The 15,402-nt window shown below is 44.7% G+C and overlaps 1 protein-coding gene across 2 annotated transcripts in view; it reads left to right on the forward strand.

Moving 5' to 3' along the window:
- AK8 (adenylate kinase 8) overlaps positions 1-4,640 on the forward strand; it is a 227,638-nt gene extending 222,998 nt beyond the window's left edge. For both annotated transcript variants that reach the window (XM_030206335.1, XM_030206336.1), the window contains one exon: positions 4,042-4,640. In XM_030206335.1, the coding sequence (XP_030062195.1) occupies positions 4,042-4,291 (250 nt within the window). In that variant the 3' untranslated portion in view covers positions 4,292-4,640. The remainder of the gene's footprint in view (positions 1-4,041) is intronic.
- The last annotated feature ends 10,762 nt before the right edge of the window (positions 4,641-15,402 follow it).

The raw sequence follows: 15,402 nt of genomic DNA on the forward strand, positions 1-15,402 counted from the left end.
GGCTTGGATGCTTATAATGGAATTGAATGTTAAAGATTGTTTTTCAACTCTGTCTTTGACCAAAAGTAACTTTTCTTGGAAATACTAAAATAAGTTGTAATGCAGAAGATAAGACACAGCTCTAACTAATTTGGTATGCAAAGGGGAGGATGGTTCTTGTTTCCAGGTCCAGCCTGGCCACCTGGAGTTGGAAATCATGTGACCACGATCCCATAGTCCTAAACAGAGAAGCATTCTGTAATTTTCCTTAGAAGCATTCTGTAACTTTCCTTAGCTCTGGACATGCTCTCAGAGTCTAATAAAAAGGGAGGGCTTGTCACAGCAGAATGGGGGCTCATCTGTGAGTAGACATACTGTGCAGAGGGTCTGTTCCTGGTCCAAGAAGCTCCTAGCTCTCGCTGTGAACCGGGCCCCCCCCCCAGCTGATGTTACGAGCCTGGATGATGTAAGGACCAGTGATGATTGTATATATAGTGATGTAATTATTGCTTCTTTTTCCTGGTCTAAGAACTCTTGGCATTGCTTAGATGTAGAGACCAGTGATGTAATGATTGTTTATACTGCTAATCATTGTGTGTATATGTACTAATCATTGTATATATCCTAATCATTGTAGAATTTAGCTCCTCTAATAAAGGTTTTCATTTACTTATTACGAATCCAAAAGAATTCACAGTAGTCTGTGTCAGTGAGACAGGCTGTAAATCCATAGCAGTTCAATGCTCTAGTACAGAAGTGGCCGAACTCAAGTCTCCTTTACATGTTTCCCACCGTGGCCACTGGTGGACAGTGTCCTGCAGAGGAAAGGTAGTCACGATGGTCTGGTTGTGTTGGTCACACCAGACTGGCCTTCCAGATTATGGTATGGAGATTTAGATCATGGAGGATCTTCTCACCCAAAATCCGGTGGCCATGTTTGACCCCGCTCCATTTTGTCTTATGTTTTGGCTCTTGAGGGTGCTCTTGTGGAACAGAGGATACTCTGGTTGAGTGATAAAGCTTTGTTGGGTTCCAGGAAGTATTCCACTTTGCTGATGTATGTTCAGGTCTGGCATATTTTTGATGTGGCAACTGTCGTATTGTGCATCTCAGGGCCTCTTTCAGCAGATTTTGGGGTCTTTGCAGAACGGCCTGGATAAGAGCTTTGGTTTAGCTTCATTACAAGTTCAAGTGGAAAGTTTTCTTTCCTGGTTCAGGGCAAACATTTGTCTTCTCATCCAGATGTTGCTCGTTTTTTGCAAGCAGTGCATCTTCCTCATCCTTGGTTTGTCTCTTCCCTCCTGGGATTTGAACCTCATGTTGACTATTTTGGTCTTCCCTCTGTTTGAGCTGTTGGAGAATTGTACGCTTTAAGGACCTTACCTTAAAGATGGTCTTCTTGGTGGATATCACTTCTACCCATTGTGTTTCGGAGTTGCAAGCTCTTTCATGCAGGGAGCTTTTCCTTGTGCTTTCTAAGGAATGTGTGGTTCTTCGTTCTGTACCATCTTTCCTCTCTAAAGTAGTATCTGAATTTCATGTCAATCAGTCCATTACGCTACCGGTGTTGGGGGATTGTGATGGTACAGTGGAAATTGAGGAAGTTGGATGTTCAAGGGCTTTGTGCCTATATATGGAAGACTCATGAATTCTGTCATTCAGATTGTCTGTCTGTTCTGCTTGGCGGTAGCCAAAAATGTGAAGCAGCTTCTAAGACCACAATTGCTTGATGGATTAAGGAAACTGTGGCATTGGCTGGCTGGCTGGCTGACTTGTTTGTTTGTTTGTTTATTTATTTATTTATTTAAAGAGGCTGCTTTCTACGTTCCTCAAAGTGGTAGGACACCTCGTGGGATGAATGTTCCCTGGTTCCCCCTCAGGATATTTGTAAGACGGCAGTGTGGTCTTCTTTGCATAACTTTGTGCATCACTATTGAATAGACATGCAGAGTCCTACCCATAATAGTCACTGCTTTGGTATTTCCCATTATCTGTGCTGGTCTGGAGAAACACTATAGAAGGAGAAATTAGATCTTACCTGTTAATTTTCTTTTTTAGTCCCTCCAGACCAGCACAAATCCACCCCTGGATGAATTCTTCTATGTTTTCTATCTTGGACTGATGTATTCTAAGTTGTTGGGAGTTCTCCCTGCAGTTGCAGCTGCAAGGTGCAGATATTAGGTTGTGTTGAAAATACCTTTATAATGAATGGAAAAAAAATTCCTTTTTCAAGCGATGAGGAGTTCACGTATGTGAGCATGGGCAGCAACACATGGTCCTCTGGGTTAGCTGGTGGACTGTCAGCTCTGAGAAGAATGTGATCATTGCCATTGGGTATTATTACAAGGATATCTGCTTGGCTAATTGAAAACTGACTCTAGAGAGTCTGCACAGCCCACTTAAAGGTGGGCTGTGGTTCTCAGTCTGCAACTGCTGATAGAAGTGTATAACCTATTCGTCTGTGCCAGTCTGGAGGGACTAAAAGAAAGAAAATTAGAAGGTAAGAGTATTTGGTTTGGTGGGGTGGGGTGAGGGGGAATAAGAAAGGATGGGAGCATGTGGCAGGGAGTAGGCCTAAGAACCAATGTCTGCTATTTGACTTAATTTTATTTCTCTGTTCTTCAAATTGGGGAAGAGTGGAGGTGGGGAAAAAGGGGGATGAAAAATGGATGTGTGACTACAATTGTTTAAATATTTTGCCTTGCTACTTTTGTTTAATGTTGGTGATATCAAGTGTTTTTTAATAAAGATATTTGAACATAAAAAAGATTCCTGAATTTGGGCGACTCCTGAAACTACCATCTGTGACCAAACTTTTGAATATTTGCTTCTGTTACTATCCATCATTTAACAAAGAACAAAAGCACTACAGGCATTGAATTTAAAGTCACAGTGCTGAGACAAATTAAGAACCAGTGTGTAACTGATGGGCCGATGATCAGAAGCCCTGCACTGTTCCAAACAGCGCCGGAACACAGCAGGGCTATAATAATGCCCCTATGATCAAAGCTAATAGCATGCAAATTTATGTACGCTATTAGCTCTGATCATAGGGATACTTCTGCAGGAGGATTGAGCCTGGGCATGCAACCAAGGCACAATCCTCTCGCAGAAGTTGTTTGACAGGTCCAGGCTGTCAAAAGCCCGTATCTGTCAAACAGCAGAAGAGGTTTGAAATGTCCAGGATTTTCTCCCAGACCTGTTAAACCCTAAGCCCACCCCCCCTCAAAACACAAGATCTGGAGGTGTGGTGGACCTCCAGGCCCCCCACCGCCAAAGCACAAAAACCCTAGTGGTCTAGTGGGACCGCTATTCCCCCTCCACCCCATCACAGAAAAACGCCCTGGTGGTCCAGTGAGACCGCTATCTATCCGCCCACTCCCCCCCCTGCAGCCTACCTCTCCATAGTCGTAATAGTGGGAGGAAGAAGGAACTAGCACTCTCTCCCTCCTCTTTGGGCGTCTTCCCAATATGGTGGCATCCTGTCCTGCCTGTAGCATCCTGGGTTGCACTGGGCGGGGCTTAACTTCCATATATGGGTTAAGCCCGGCCCAGTTCATCCCAGGATTCACCAGGCAGGGTGGGACGCCGCCATTTTTGGAAGGTGCCCGAAGAGGGAGGGAGTGTTAGTCCCTCCCTCCTCCAACTACTACTACCACTACTACGGAGAGGTAGGCTGCCAGGAAGGTGCAGACAACGGTCCCACTGGACCACCAGGGCGTTTTTGTCCAATGTGAGGGTGGGTGGGAGGGGGGGAAGCTAGCAGTCCCACTGGACCACCAGGGTTTTTGTGCTTTGGGGGTGGGGGGCCACAGCTATTAGTGGACTTTTGTGGAGAACAGCTGGATGAATTGTATGACATGCTGGCTGTTGTAAAACTGGAAATCAGTGCATTAACGTCCATTAAATCAATTTGTTCAATTGTCAGTGAAGCTGTAGCACTAATGTTTTAATGCTGTATTTTCTTTTCATTATTAGTGTACTTTTAATTCTGAGAATGAATACTTGTTCTCAACTTTTTCTGCTTATTGGCAAAGGTCTTGATCCTCTCTCGTTTCTTAGGTATCATGGCATGTATAAGCCAGCATCAAGCTTGAAAGTGCAGCTTCGTCTGAAACAGAACCCAAAGCATTCAGAAAAGAAATTGCAACTGCTCTTAGATATATACCATGCAAATGTGCAGGACCTAGAGAACTTCTACGAAGGTTTCATTCATATCAATGCTGATCAGGACCCACATACAGTGTTTGAGTTAATTGAAAGCTACACAATCAAACCTCTTCCTAAGCCAGTCCTGCAGACCTCTTACTAAGCTTTCTCTTGCAAAGATCAAAGCTATGGCACACCTTACTACTGGCAATAAGGAGAGAATTCTCCTACCCAACGCTCAAGGTCAAAAGCTGGCTTTTTTCGTCAAACCTATAACCTTCAAATGCAGATCTAAGCCTTTACCCTTTTCCCTTTCTCTTTTCTTCCTTACTTTCTTCCCTCTCAGTTACTTGTTATTTGTGATTGTAAACCACTTTGTTGCATTTTTTTTGTGAAATTGGCGGCATATCAAGACTGTCTAAATAAAATAGTCATCTTAATATATTTATTCTGAAAATCGATTGAGGTTAGTGTGTTCTATATCTGTATCCTAACTGAGCTGTGTTAGAAGCAATACGTAACTTCCTTCAAATGGCATGGTATAATATATAAACAAAGTTGTGCTAGTCTGGAAAATTCAGCCTTTGCTTTCAAATGGGATTTTTCTGTTTAGCATGCAGCAACAGAATATCTCTAGGATAAGGTCCATAGGATAGTAGAACCGTTACAGTGAACATCTTTCCAACATCCTGTTAGGGCCCCAAGAACTATATAATTGTGGAGGCCTCCTTTACAATGAACAATCACTGTATACAAGGGCTATTTTAGGACATTTTTACATATGTATCACTGTTTTACAGAGAGAGAGATGTTAATTACACATTTTCCACTTGCGAAGCAAGTTTTACATATGGAAAATGGCTGTTATAAAATTGCACATGGGTACATATGCATAAAAAGAAGACACCACAAGATTGTACCTTTTATGTGAGCTGCGTGTTGACATTTCTAGAGGTATAGTTTGGATGGAACTGGGGGTAGAGGTGTGACAGATGCACATTGTCTTATAAAATACCTGTGTACATGCACACATTTACACCACTGAAGCAGGTCTTAATTTGTGTGACAAAATTTATTTACAACTAGGGGTCATTGTACAAACTACTTCTGTGAAGTCACAAAAGCATTTATTGCCTTGAGAAAATGCATGCCTTTTTGGTCATTTCCTACAGGTGCTTGAAATTACCCACATCGTTCATAATTATATCCCATGCAGATTTTCTTTATTATATGTGACATTCCAATTTGTTTTGTTTTTTCATGTTTCAGAAATAAATTAATGCTGAATCAATTTCACATTGATTTTGATTTATTTTCAACAATAAATAATCCATTGTGATCTGAATATATTGCAAAAACACAGAATAAAAATCCACAAGATAGACTAGAACAATAATTTAAATATAATGATGGCTACATATCAAATGCTTAATAAGATACTCAAATTATGCAATTCGTGTTTCATGTGCATAATATTCAAATTATAGCAAATGAGTGGGAAACGACTTGCTTCAGGTGTAGATGACAGAGCATATGCTAGGGTCCACAAGATAAGTATGCACTCACTTGGTGGTGATAGGATCCTCCAGGTGGATCCATGTGTAATGCTGTCCCCTAGCTCAGTGAATCTTTTTTTTTTCTCCCTCAAAGGCCCCTGAGCATGTGTAGGCATTCCTGCCTAACCCTGACTCTTCCTTCTGCTCCTCCATCTTGTTTGTCCGGCAGATGGAACAGTTGCACTGCTCTCCAGTGGTGTACCTAGCTTGGTTGCCAGCTGGGGTGTGTCCCCCCCACCCCCCCTCCTCCATGCGGTAAAGGGGTGCATTGAGCAGTCATGGAACCACAGTCTACAGGTGCATGGCTGTCAGCTCTACCGGTCCCCTGCTCCCTCTGACATCAACTTCCTGTTCCAGGGCAGGGGACCGGCAGAGCTGACAGCCACACACCTGTTGACTGCAGCTCTGTGATTGCTCCATGCACCCCCTTACTGCCTGCATCTGGGGCAGACCGCACCCACTGCCCATTCTTGGTACACCACTGCTCCTCTCTTCCTTCAGAATACAACACAGTGAAATAAAAACATGGCTGCACTCACTAAGAGACCACTTGAGGTACCCATGGGAAAGACACCAGCCCAACTTACTTCCTCTATGTCCTCAGCTATAAAGAATCTGTTCAACAATGGGCTTTTCATCTTGTAAAAGCTACCTACCTGTGATGCTACTTCAAGAACAGTAGCTGTAGCCACTGGAGCTCATAGGATGGCTTGGTTAAGGGTGTCTAGCCTTCGTGAACATTTACACAGCCATTTGGTAGATGCACCCTACATAGGAAAGAATCTCTTTGGAGACAAATTTAAAGATACTGTATTCTCAGATCATGGATAAATCTTGAGGCAGCTTTTCTCCCCACCACTAAAACAGACTGCTATACAAACAACAATGATTTCAACAATTCTATAAAAGGCAACATTACAAGCCATATAGCAGACCACCTCCTCAGCAGCAACTTTCCTTAGCTTATTCTCAAAAACAGAGGCCCAAGGGAAAGGAAGCAGTAGTCTTCATTGGTAACAATGACCTTAAAACCTAACCAATCCTTTTGGCTATCTTCCAATGGGAGGCAGGCTTCAGTTTTTCAGAGAAGCATGATGTTCCAGTTACTACAAACATCATTGTGCATTATTGATCAAGAGTACAAGAAGATTTTTTTTCCATTTTCCTCTAGAGCAGGTACCTCTGGGTCTGTCCAAGTTCCCAGGCCACTATATACAAGCACTAGCTATGGAACTATATCTTCTTATATAGAGCAATGCAGTAGCAGAGGGTCCATTGTGCCAGACAAGAAAAGGGTTCTACTCAAAAATGTTCTTCATCCCCAAAAGACAGGAAGGGCTAGCCAAAGACCAATACTCAATCTTCATTTGCAAAAGAGAAGATGAATTCCTTAGCCACAATCCTCCCTCTCCTGAATCAAAAGTGATTACTCTTAGCTTCTCTCAGCCTCAAAGATGCTTATAACTACACCCTTATACATCCAGATCACTGGCAGTTTCTGTTTCACCTTTCTAATCACTACCAATAGCGAAAGCTTCCATTCAGTCTCTCTTCTTCACAAAATGCCTGGAGGTGGAATTGATCCATCTCCGAAGAAGGGCTATTTCATTTACCTTTACTGAAGGTCTGGCAGCTGTCAGGATGAACATCTTCATCACTTCAAGGCATCATGGACTCACTTCAGAGTTTAGGACTTCTCATAATTGTGGAAAAGTTCATCTGAGAGCCAGCCTAGCACATCACCTTTATAGGAGCAATTATAGGAGCGGACCTCAGAGTACACTAGCAGCCAAAACAAGTCTTCTTCAGGACTGTCAGCTGAAACTTTAATCTCTTTGCAACAAAAATGTGCACACTTAGATCAACTACAGCTCACTCTGTCCTAAAGTTGTTAGGTCACCTAGCAGCCTCAGTCCATGTAGTTCCCTTTGTAAAATGTGAATGAGACCGTTCCAATTGTATCTCAAATCAGTGGCGTAGCCACAGGTGGGCCTGGGTGGGCCAGGGCCCACCTACTTTGGACTCAGGCCCACCCAAAATTGTGACACTCTTGCTCTAGCTGGTGGGGATTTTCTCTCCTTGGGCAGCCAGCGCTCTTTCAAATGTCAGCCAGCAGCACTTGCCTTGAGCTGACGCCGAGCCTGCCCCTTCTGCATATGCTCAGTTTTTGTACATGCAAAAGCAATGAACGTGCACAGCCTGCCGGCAACAGCATCATTTTGAGGCAAGTGCTGCTGGCTGCTGTTTGGAAGAGTGCTGGCTGCTTGAGGAGGAGGAGGAGGAGGAGGAAATCTTCAGTTGGCAGGGTTTGAGGATCCTCACCAGCTAAAGAATTTAATATTTGGGGTTTGTGGGCATGGAGGAGTGGAGAGAGGAGCAAACTGGAGGGGGCCCGTGGGAGGAACAAATTATATGCCCGCCCACCTTGGGCTCAGGCCCACCCAAAATTGGCCATCTGGTTACACCCCTGTCTCAAATTCCATTGGAATCAGCAACTGCACCTTTTAACCTTGTGTCATCTGTCAAGCATTTCCTTTAATGGTGGCAAAGCTATCTCAGCCTGCAACATGGAATTCCATTCAAGATGCAACAATATTAGATCACCCTTACCACTGACTCATTTCTGTGGGCATACAGATTTCCTTCTTCTACAACCTCAGGGATACTGGATGGCGCACAAGAGAGGGTTGCACATAAACCAGCTCAAGCTCAGAGCCATTTTCATTGTTCTCAGAACTCATCTGCACAGACAATCAAGTGGCCATGTTTTATGTAAACTAAGCAAGGGAATTCAGGATCATATCACCATTGCTAGGAAGCACTAAGAATCTGGATCCTTGTCCGTGCAGGCCACTCTTTAAGCTACCTGTCTTCCAGGGGACAGCAATATTCTTGCAGATTTTCTGTCACAATTTAGACCCTCACAAATAGTCTCGACCCATTAGCATCTCAGTTTCTTTTCCACAAATGGGGAATCCCAATGGTGGTTCTTGCTGTTTCACAACACAACAACTGCCCTCTATTCTGTTCTATCAGACCAGCACCTCAATGACTAATCCATGATGCCTTTGCCGTCATGTGGGAAGAGGGTCTTCTTTACGCTTTTCTACTCTTCCCCTCATACCTTATGTCCTTCAGAAGAGAGTTCACGACACCTTGTGTCATGATTCAAGAAAGGTGAGCCCTTGGGCCGCAGCCAAGTTGGCACTACCCGGTCAACGCAAGGGTTAGCCAGGCCCTGACTGGCAGCAGACAAGTCACCTGAGCTAAGTGCAGGACAGACAGAACTAGGTACCAGGCCCAACTGGTGCTGAAGACTCAGCAGGAGCTGAGGCAAGGCTGGACTGGAGCCAGGCTTTGCAAGCTGAAACTACTAGACCAAGCAACCCATTGCAAAGGCAATGCTGGAGAGTCCAGGGCTGCCTTAAATAGGCCTAGGCCTGTGACATCATGTCTGTGTGCCTCCATGGATTTCCTGCCTCTGGCCCTTTAAAATGTGGGCCGTAGTGCATGCGCATGCTTAGGAGGTAGGCAGTGTGGCCAACCCATTGCCCTGACTGAAGACCTTATGGCCCTTTAAAATGTGGGCCATAGTGCATGCGCATACCTAGGAGGTAGGCAGTGTGGCCAACCCGTTGCCCTGACTGAAGACCTTCAACCCCAGGAAAACCGTAAGACTCAATCCTGGTGCCCCTGGAAGAGGGAGGTAAGTCAGGAGGGAGTTCTCCCGTCGGTCCTTGTTTGGGCACACGAAAAGACAAGCGATAGAAGCAATGGAACAAAATAGCAGCTAGCAGCCTCCCATGTGCTGTCCTCAGAACAATTGGCTTTCTTGGAATCAGGGGTGTCCTGGACCATGCTCCTCAGGTCCGGTTCTTCAGGCATGGTACATGACATCAGAGTTTGAGGAATTTCTTTTGGAAGATCTCTAGCCATGACCTGGGTCTTAGAAGCCAAGATTGAGCAAGTTTTACACTGAAGAAGCCTCCCTCCCAGTAGGAGGATTCACGGCATCCTTTTCCTTCTAACAAGGAGGACATATCTCTGCTTGCTGCTCAAGGCATACCTCGGCCTGAACCTCACTGGTCTTGGGGCGCATCTTCAAGAATACCAACAGTGGTTAGAGTGACATTAAATATCATGGAGTCCAAACAACACTGGTGACAGGTATCACTACAGGTGGTAATTTTGCCTCTCTCCCACAGGTTGTGTTTCTGAAGCCATGGTAAGCCAAAGATGATGAGCTTCATGGATGTCTGAAGGACGTAACAGATGATGGTCTTCCTGTGGTCACCTATGCTCAATTGTAGGGGTTAGTCTGGGTTCTAAGGTGTCTTTGAATATTCCCATATACTGAAGAGACTGGAATGGTTGGGGTAAATCCTGGGTAGGAATTTTGTAATGCTGAAGAGCTTTTATGAAGTTTCCACCTGCTCCAGAATCCAAGAAAACTTTGATACTTTACTTCCCGGTCTAAATAAAGCACTGCTGGGACTAGGCTTGAAGATCCAGACTTGTTATGACATTTAAATGTATAGTGTCCCTTCTTGTCACAGTAGATGCATAAATTCAGATGCCTCTGCTTTTCCTGTGCAGTCCACCTGCATAAGTCCTCGAGATCAAGAGATGGGTCCCTCTGATTGGGGATGCATGAGTTTTGCAGATAACTGGGTGCCCAGTGGGCCATCTTTTCAGACAATAGTTGCTCCTGGGCTCACTCTTGAAACCAGATATCGACCAGATTACATAGACTGATAAGGTCATCCAGGGTGGTAGGGAGGTCCCATCCTGCTAGCTCATCCTTGATTTGGAGTTCAAACCCCTGCCAGAAGGCTGCGACCAACTCTCATTATTCCAGCTTAGTTCCAATGCTAGGGTGCAGAACTGTATGGCATAATTCCCAAGGGTCCGCATTCCCTGCTTCAGTCTAAGAAGTTCGGAAGCTGCTGACATGACCTTCATAGGCTCCTCACTCTCCTGAACTGCACCAGAAAACTGCAGAGGTTATTGAGCACTGGGTCATTCCATTGCCAGAGTGGAGATGCCAACCCCAGAGCTTGGCCAAACAGCATGGAAATTAATATAGGCCACCTGTACCCTATCAGAAGAGAATTTCCTAGCTTGGAGTTTGCAAATTATCAGACACTGGTTGATGAACTCTCTTCAGTCTTTGGGGTTCCTGTTGTATCTCAGTGGAGCCATGAGTCGAATACCTGGAAGCAGTTGCTGGGGCTGGAGGAGCCAAAGCCTGTTGTGCCCCCAATGACTGGTAGTGGTCCATGTGAGCAGATAAGTCTTGAACCGAGTCAGTGAGCTGCTGGACCTGGAGAATCAGTTGCTGGAGCAGCTGGAGCGCAGGTGACTCTTCTGAGCTCATGGCCTTCACAATCTGTCATGATTCTGGAAAGGTGAGCCCTTGAGGCACAGCCAAGGCACAGTCAACCTGAGGGTTAGCCGGGCCCCAACTGGCGGCAGGCAAGTCACCTGGGCTAAGTACAGGACAGACAGAACTACACACCAGACCCAACTGGAGCTGAAGACGTAGCAAGAGCCGAGGAAAGGCTAGACTGGAGCTGAAGACTCAGCAGGAGCTGCGGCAAGGCTGGACTGGAGGCAGGCAGAGCAAGCTGTAACTAGTAGACCAAGCGACCCATTGCAAAGGCAGTGCTGGAGAGTCCAGGGCTGCCTTAAATAAGCCAAGGCCTCTGACATCATCTCTGAGTGCCTCTGTGGGTTTACTGCTGCTGGCCCTTTAAAACATAGGCTGGGGCAGGCAGTGTGGCCGACCCTTCGCCCCGACTGAAGGCCTATGACCCCAGGGTGGAGCATAAGACCTGATCCCAGTCCCCCCAGAAGCGGGAGATAAGTCGGGTGGGAGTCACGCAGCGGCCGAACCTAGACAAATCTGGTTCTTTATTCTACTCTTGCTGACAGTGTACCAGCTGATATTCGTGGGCATCACTGCCAACACAATGCCAAGTTGCTATACCTGGGGATCACTCACCAGCTTCGTCAACTTCCCTGGGGGCGCTTCATGCCATGCTGCGGGTCCATGTTTCTGTGTCCACCGCAGCTTCTGCTCCTCCCCCACCTCAGGGGGTGATTTGTGCCGTGCCTCAGGGCTGCGCTTCCGGGTCCGCTGCAACTTCTTGATGGGATCTCCAGGTCAAATAGTGGGACTGTTCTTCCAGGTACCATGCAGGAGATCCATGCATGACGTCAGATGCCATCTCTTCTTCAGCAGGCCCCTGCATCTCATTCAGGGCTGCAGCAATGGCTCCGGATGCTTTGGTTTCCTGTGAGTTGCTAGTTTGGTTCTGTTTTCCTTTGACTCACGCCTGATATCTGACTACTCTTGCTTTCTGCCTGACCTGGCCCATGCCTGGTATCTGACTTCTGCCTGCCGCCTGACCTACACTTGATATCTGACTTCGCCTTCCTGCTGCTAGACTTGACCCAGACCTGGTACCTGACTCCTCCTGTCCGCCACCTGATCTGACCCACGCCTGGTTTCTGATTGCTCTACGTCCCACTGATCTCTGTGCCCTTCTGGCCCTGCCCAACAGTTTGGAAGTCCAACCACTGCCTGAACCCGGGGGCTCAACTCTCGGGGAACAGCGGTTGGTTAGGTGAAGACCAGGTATCGGCTGCCTGTCTCCAGTCCTTGGAGACGGGCCAAGAGTTCACCTCTCTCCAGGGTGTAACACACAGTTTGGTTACTAAGAGCCAGATGATTACCCATTTTCCAGTCTCGTGGGAAGTATGGGACATCATCTTGGCTGCAAGGAAGGTCCCAAGTAAAAAAAAATCCTTCAAATTCAAGTGGATTTTTTGTTGTTGTGTACATAAGATATATGGAATAAAAAATGAGGAAGGGTTAATATCTTAGATTGTCTTCTTCACATATCAAATAGAAGCATAGAAAATGACAGCAGATAAAGACCTACCCATTCATACCACCTATCACTTCCTTTTTATTGTCCCTTGCTTTCTTCAATTAGATACAGTCTTCATTTCCACCGGGAGGCTGTTCTATGCATCTACCACCCTTACTGTAAAGAAGTATTCCTTAGATTAATCCCGAGTCTACCCCTTTCACCTTCATACTATGCCTCTCATTTCAGAGCTTCCTTTCATCTGAAAGAGACTTGCCTCCTGTGCATTAATGCCACAAAGATATTTAAAATGTCTCCATCAAACTCCCCCTCTCTTCCAAAGTGTATATTTTTTAAAATCTGACCCCATATGCTTTATGACAAAGACCACTAACCATTTTAGTAGCTGCCTTATGGACCAACTCCATCCTGTTTATATCTCTTTGAAGGTACAATCTCTAGAACTGTACATAATACTCTAAATATGGTCTCACCAGAGACTTAGAGTCATTATTACCTCCTTTTTCCTGCAGGCCATTCTTCTCCCTTCTCCCTATGCACCCAAGCATCATTCTAGCTTTTGCCATCACTTTATCTACCTCCTTTATCAACGTAAGATCATCACAAATGTTCTCCCCAAGTCTCACTCTTCTTTCATGCACAGAAGTACTTCACTCCATATACTATATCGTTTTCCTTGGGGTTTTGCAGCCCAAACATATGACCCTACCTTTTTTAGCATTAAATCTTAGCTGCCAGATTCTAGACCATTCTCTAAGCTTTGCTAGATGTTATTCACACCATCAAGCATATCTACCCTATTGCAGATTTCATATTGTTCACAAAAAGGCAAACCTTACCAGACAGCCCTTCCATAATATTGTTTACAAAAATGTTTAAAAGAACTTAAGAACCAATCCTTGTGGTACACCACTGGTAACATCCCATTCCTCAGAGTAAACTTCATTTACCACTACCCTTTGTCATCTTCCATTCAACCATTTACTAACAGTCAATCACTTTAGGGTCCATACCAAGGACACTCAGTTTATTTATAAGTTGCCTATGCAGAACTGTGTCAAAGACTTTGCTAAAATTTAAGTAAGATTACAGTAGTTATAGTCTGCTATTACCAAATATAGTTCTAAGCAGATAACAATGAAAGGAACTAGACTATACATCTAGGTTCATATATTGATATTCCCCAGCAAGTATATTCATTTACATTATGCAAGACAAATTACCTAAAAAGATAAGTTTTGAGCATCTTCTTGAAACAATCAAAACTAGACAAAGCTTTAATACCATTTGGAAGCTGTAACCAAAAAGTTGCTACTTGATACATAAATACTGTCTAAAATAATTTCCAATAGCACACACCCTTGTGGCTAGGGAATGTTAACAAATTAAAATGCCATACAAGGTGCAGTCTCCCATATACCAGTCTAGAGTGGAGGAGTGGCCTAGTGGTTAGGGTGGTGGACTTTGGTCCTGGGGAACTGAGTTCAATTCCTACTTCAGGCACAGGCAGCTCCTTGTGACTCTGGGCAAGTCACTTAACCCTCCGTTGCCCCATGTAAGCTGCATTGATTCTGCCATAAGTGGGAAAGCGTAGGGTATAAATGTAACAAAAAAAAATGTCAACATAGAGACTGGAATAGCTCCATACAGTATCTTAAATACTAGGCTACTTAATTTAAACATGATCTGGGCCTCCACTGGGGGGGGGCCAATGGGTCATTACATAAAATGGAGTGATATACAAAGAAATTTTCAAGAAGAAAACCAAGTGGATGGCAATATTTTATATAGTTTGCAAATGTTTCAAAAGTACACCACATCTAGTACTCTCCCCTCAATCCGACTCTCTATTCATCCTGTCAAAGAAATTAGGAGGTCCTTTTACTAAGCTGCAGTACGGCTACCACACAGGTAGTACGTGCCAAATCAACCCTACCGACAGGATAGCACAAGCAACTGGTGGTAGTTCTGAAGTTGGCACACGGCTTTTCACGGTAGAAAATAATTTTCTATTTTCTTCCATGGGTGGAGTTCCTAGCAGTAATCGGCAGAGTAGCCATATTGATGTGCACTGCCTGATTGTCATACGAGTAGCGCGTGAGCCCTTACCGCCAAGTAAATAGGTGGCGGTAAGGGCTCATGGAGTAAATAGCTGCACACTACTTTTAATATTAGCACACGGCATTTACTGCCCCATTTTAAAAAAGGCCTTTATACCTGTCGCAGTAAAATATGACCCAGTGTGCACCAATTTCACTCAGGCCACATTTTACCATAGCTTAGTAAAAGGGCCCCTAGATTTGTCCGACAAGACCTCCTCTAGTAAAACCATGCTGAATCATGCCCTGCAATAGTTGAATTCCAGAAATCTCACTATCCTCTGTTTTAGAAGCATTTCTATTAATTACTCACCACATCAGTTCATTATCATCATGTGGCCCTAGTAGCATACCATGAAAAGCTGGATAAGCCTGTTTCTCTCCATCTCCTGGTTTCTTGATTCATAAGAACACTTCTGTACCTGAAACTTAGAGGTGGCCAATGAAATGCCAAGGGGTGATCCGGGAAATTACAGACCAGTAAGCCTGACATCAGTGCTGGGCAAAATAGTGGAAACTATAATTACTTAGCACATAGACAAACATGGTTTAATGGACAGAGTCAGCATGGATTCAGTCAAGGGAAATCATGCCTCACTAATTTGCTTCATTTCTTTGAAGGCGTGAATAAATATGTGGATAAAGGTGAGCCGGTTGATAAGAGACTCCTGAGAAAATTAAAAAGCCATGGGATAGGAGGCAATGTTCTGTTCTGGATTAGGA

The sequence above is a fragment of the Microcaecilia unicolor genome, chromosome 6 (assembly GCF_901765095.1).
Source record: "Microcaecilia unicolor chromosome 6, aMicUni1.1, whole genome shotgun sequence".
NCBI classification, from domain to species: domain Eukaryota; kingdom Metazoa; phylum Chordata; class Amphibia; order Gymnophiona; family Siphonopidae; genus Microcaecilia; species Microcaecilia unicolor.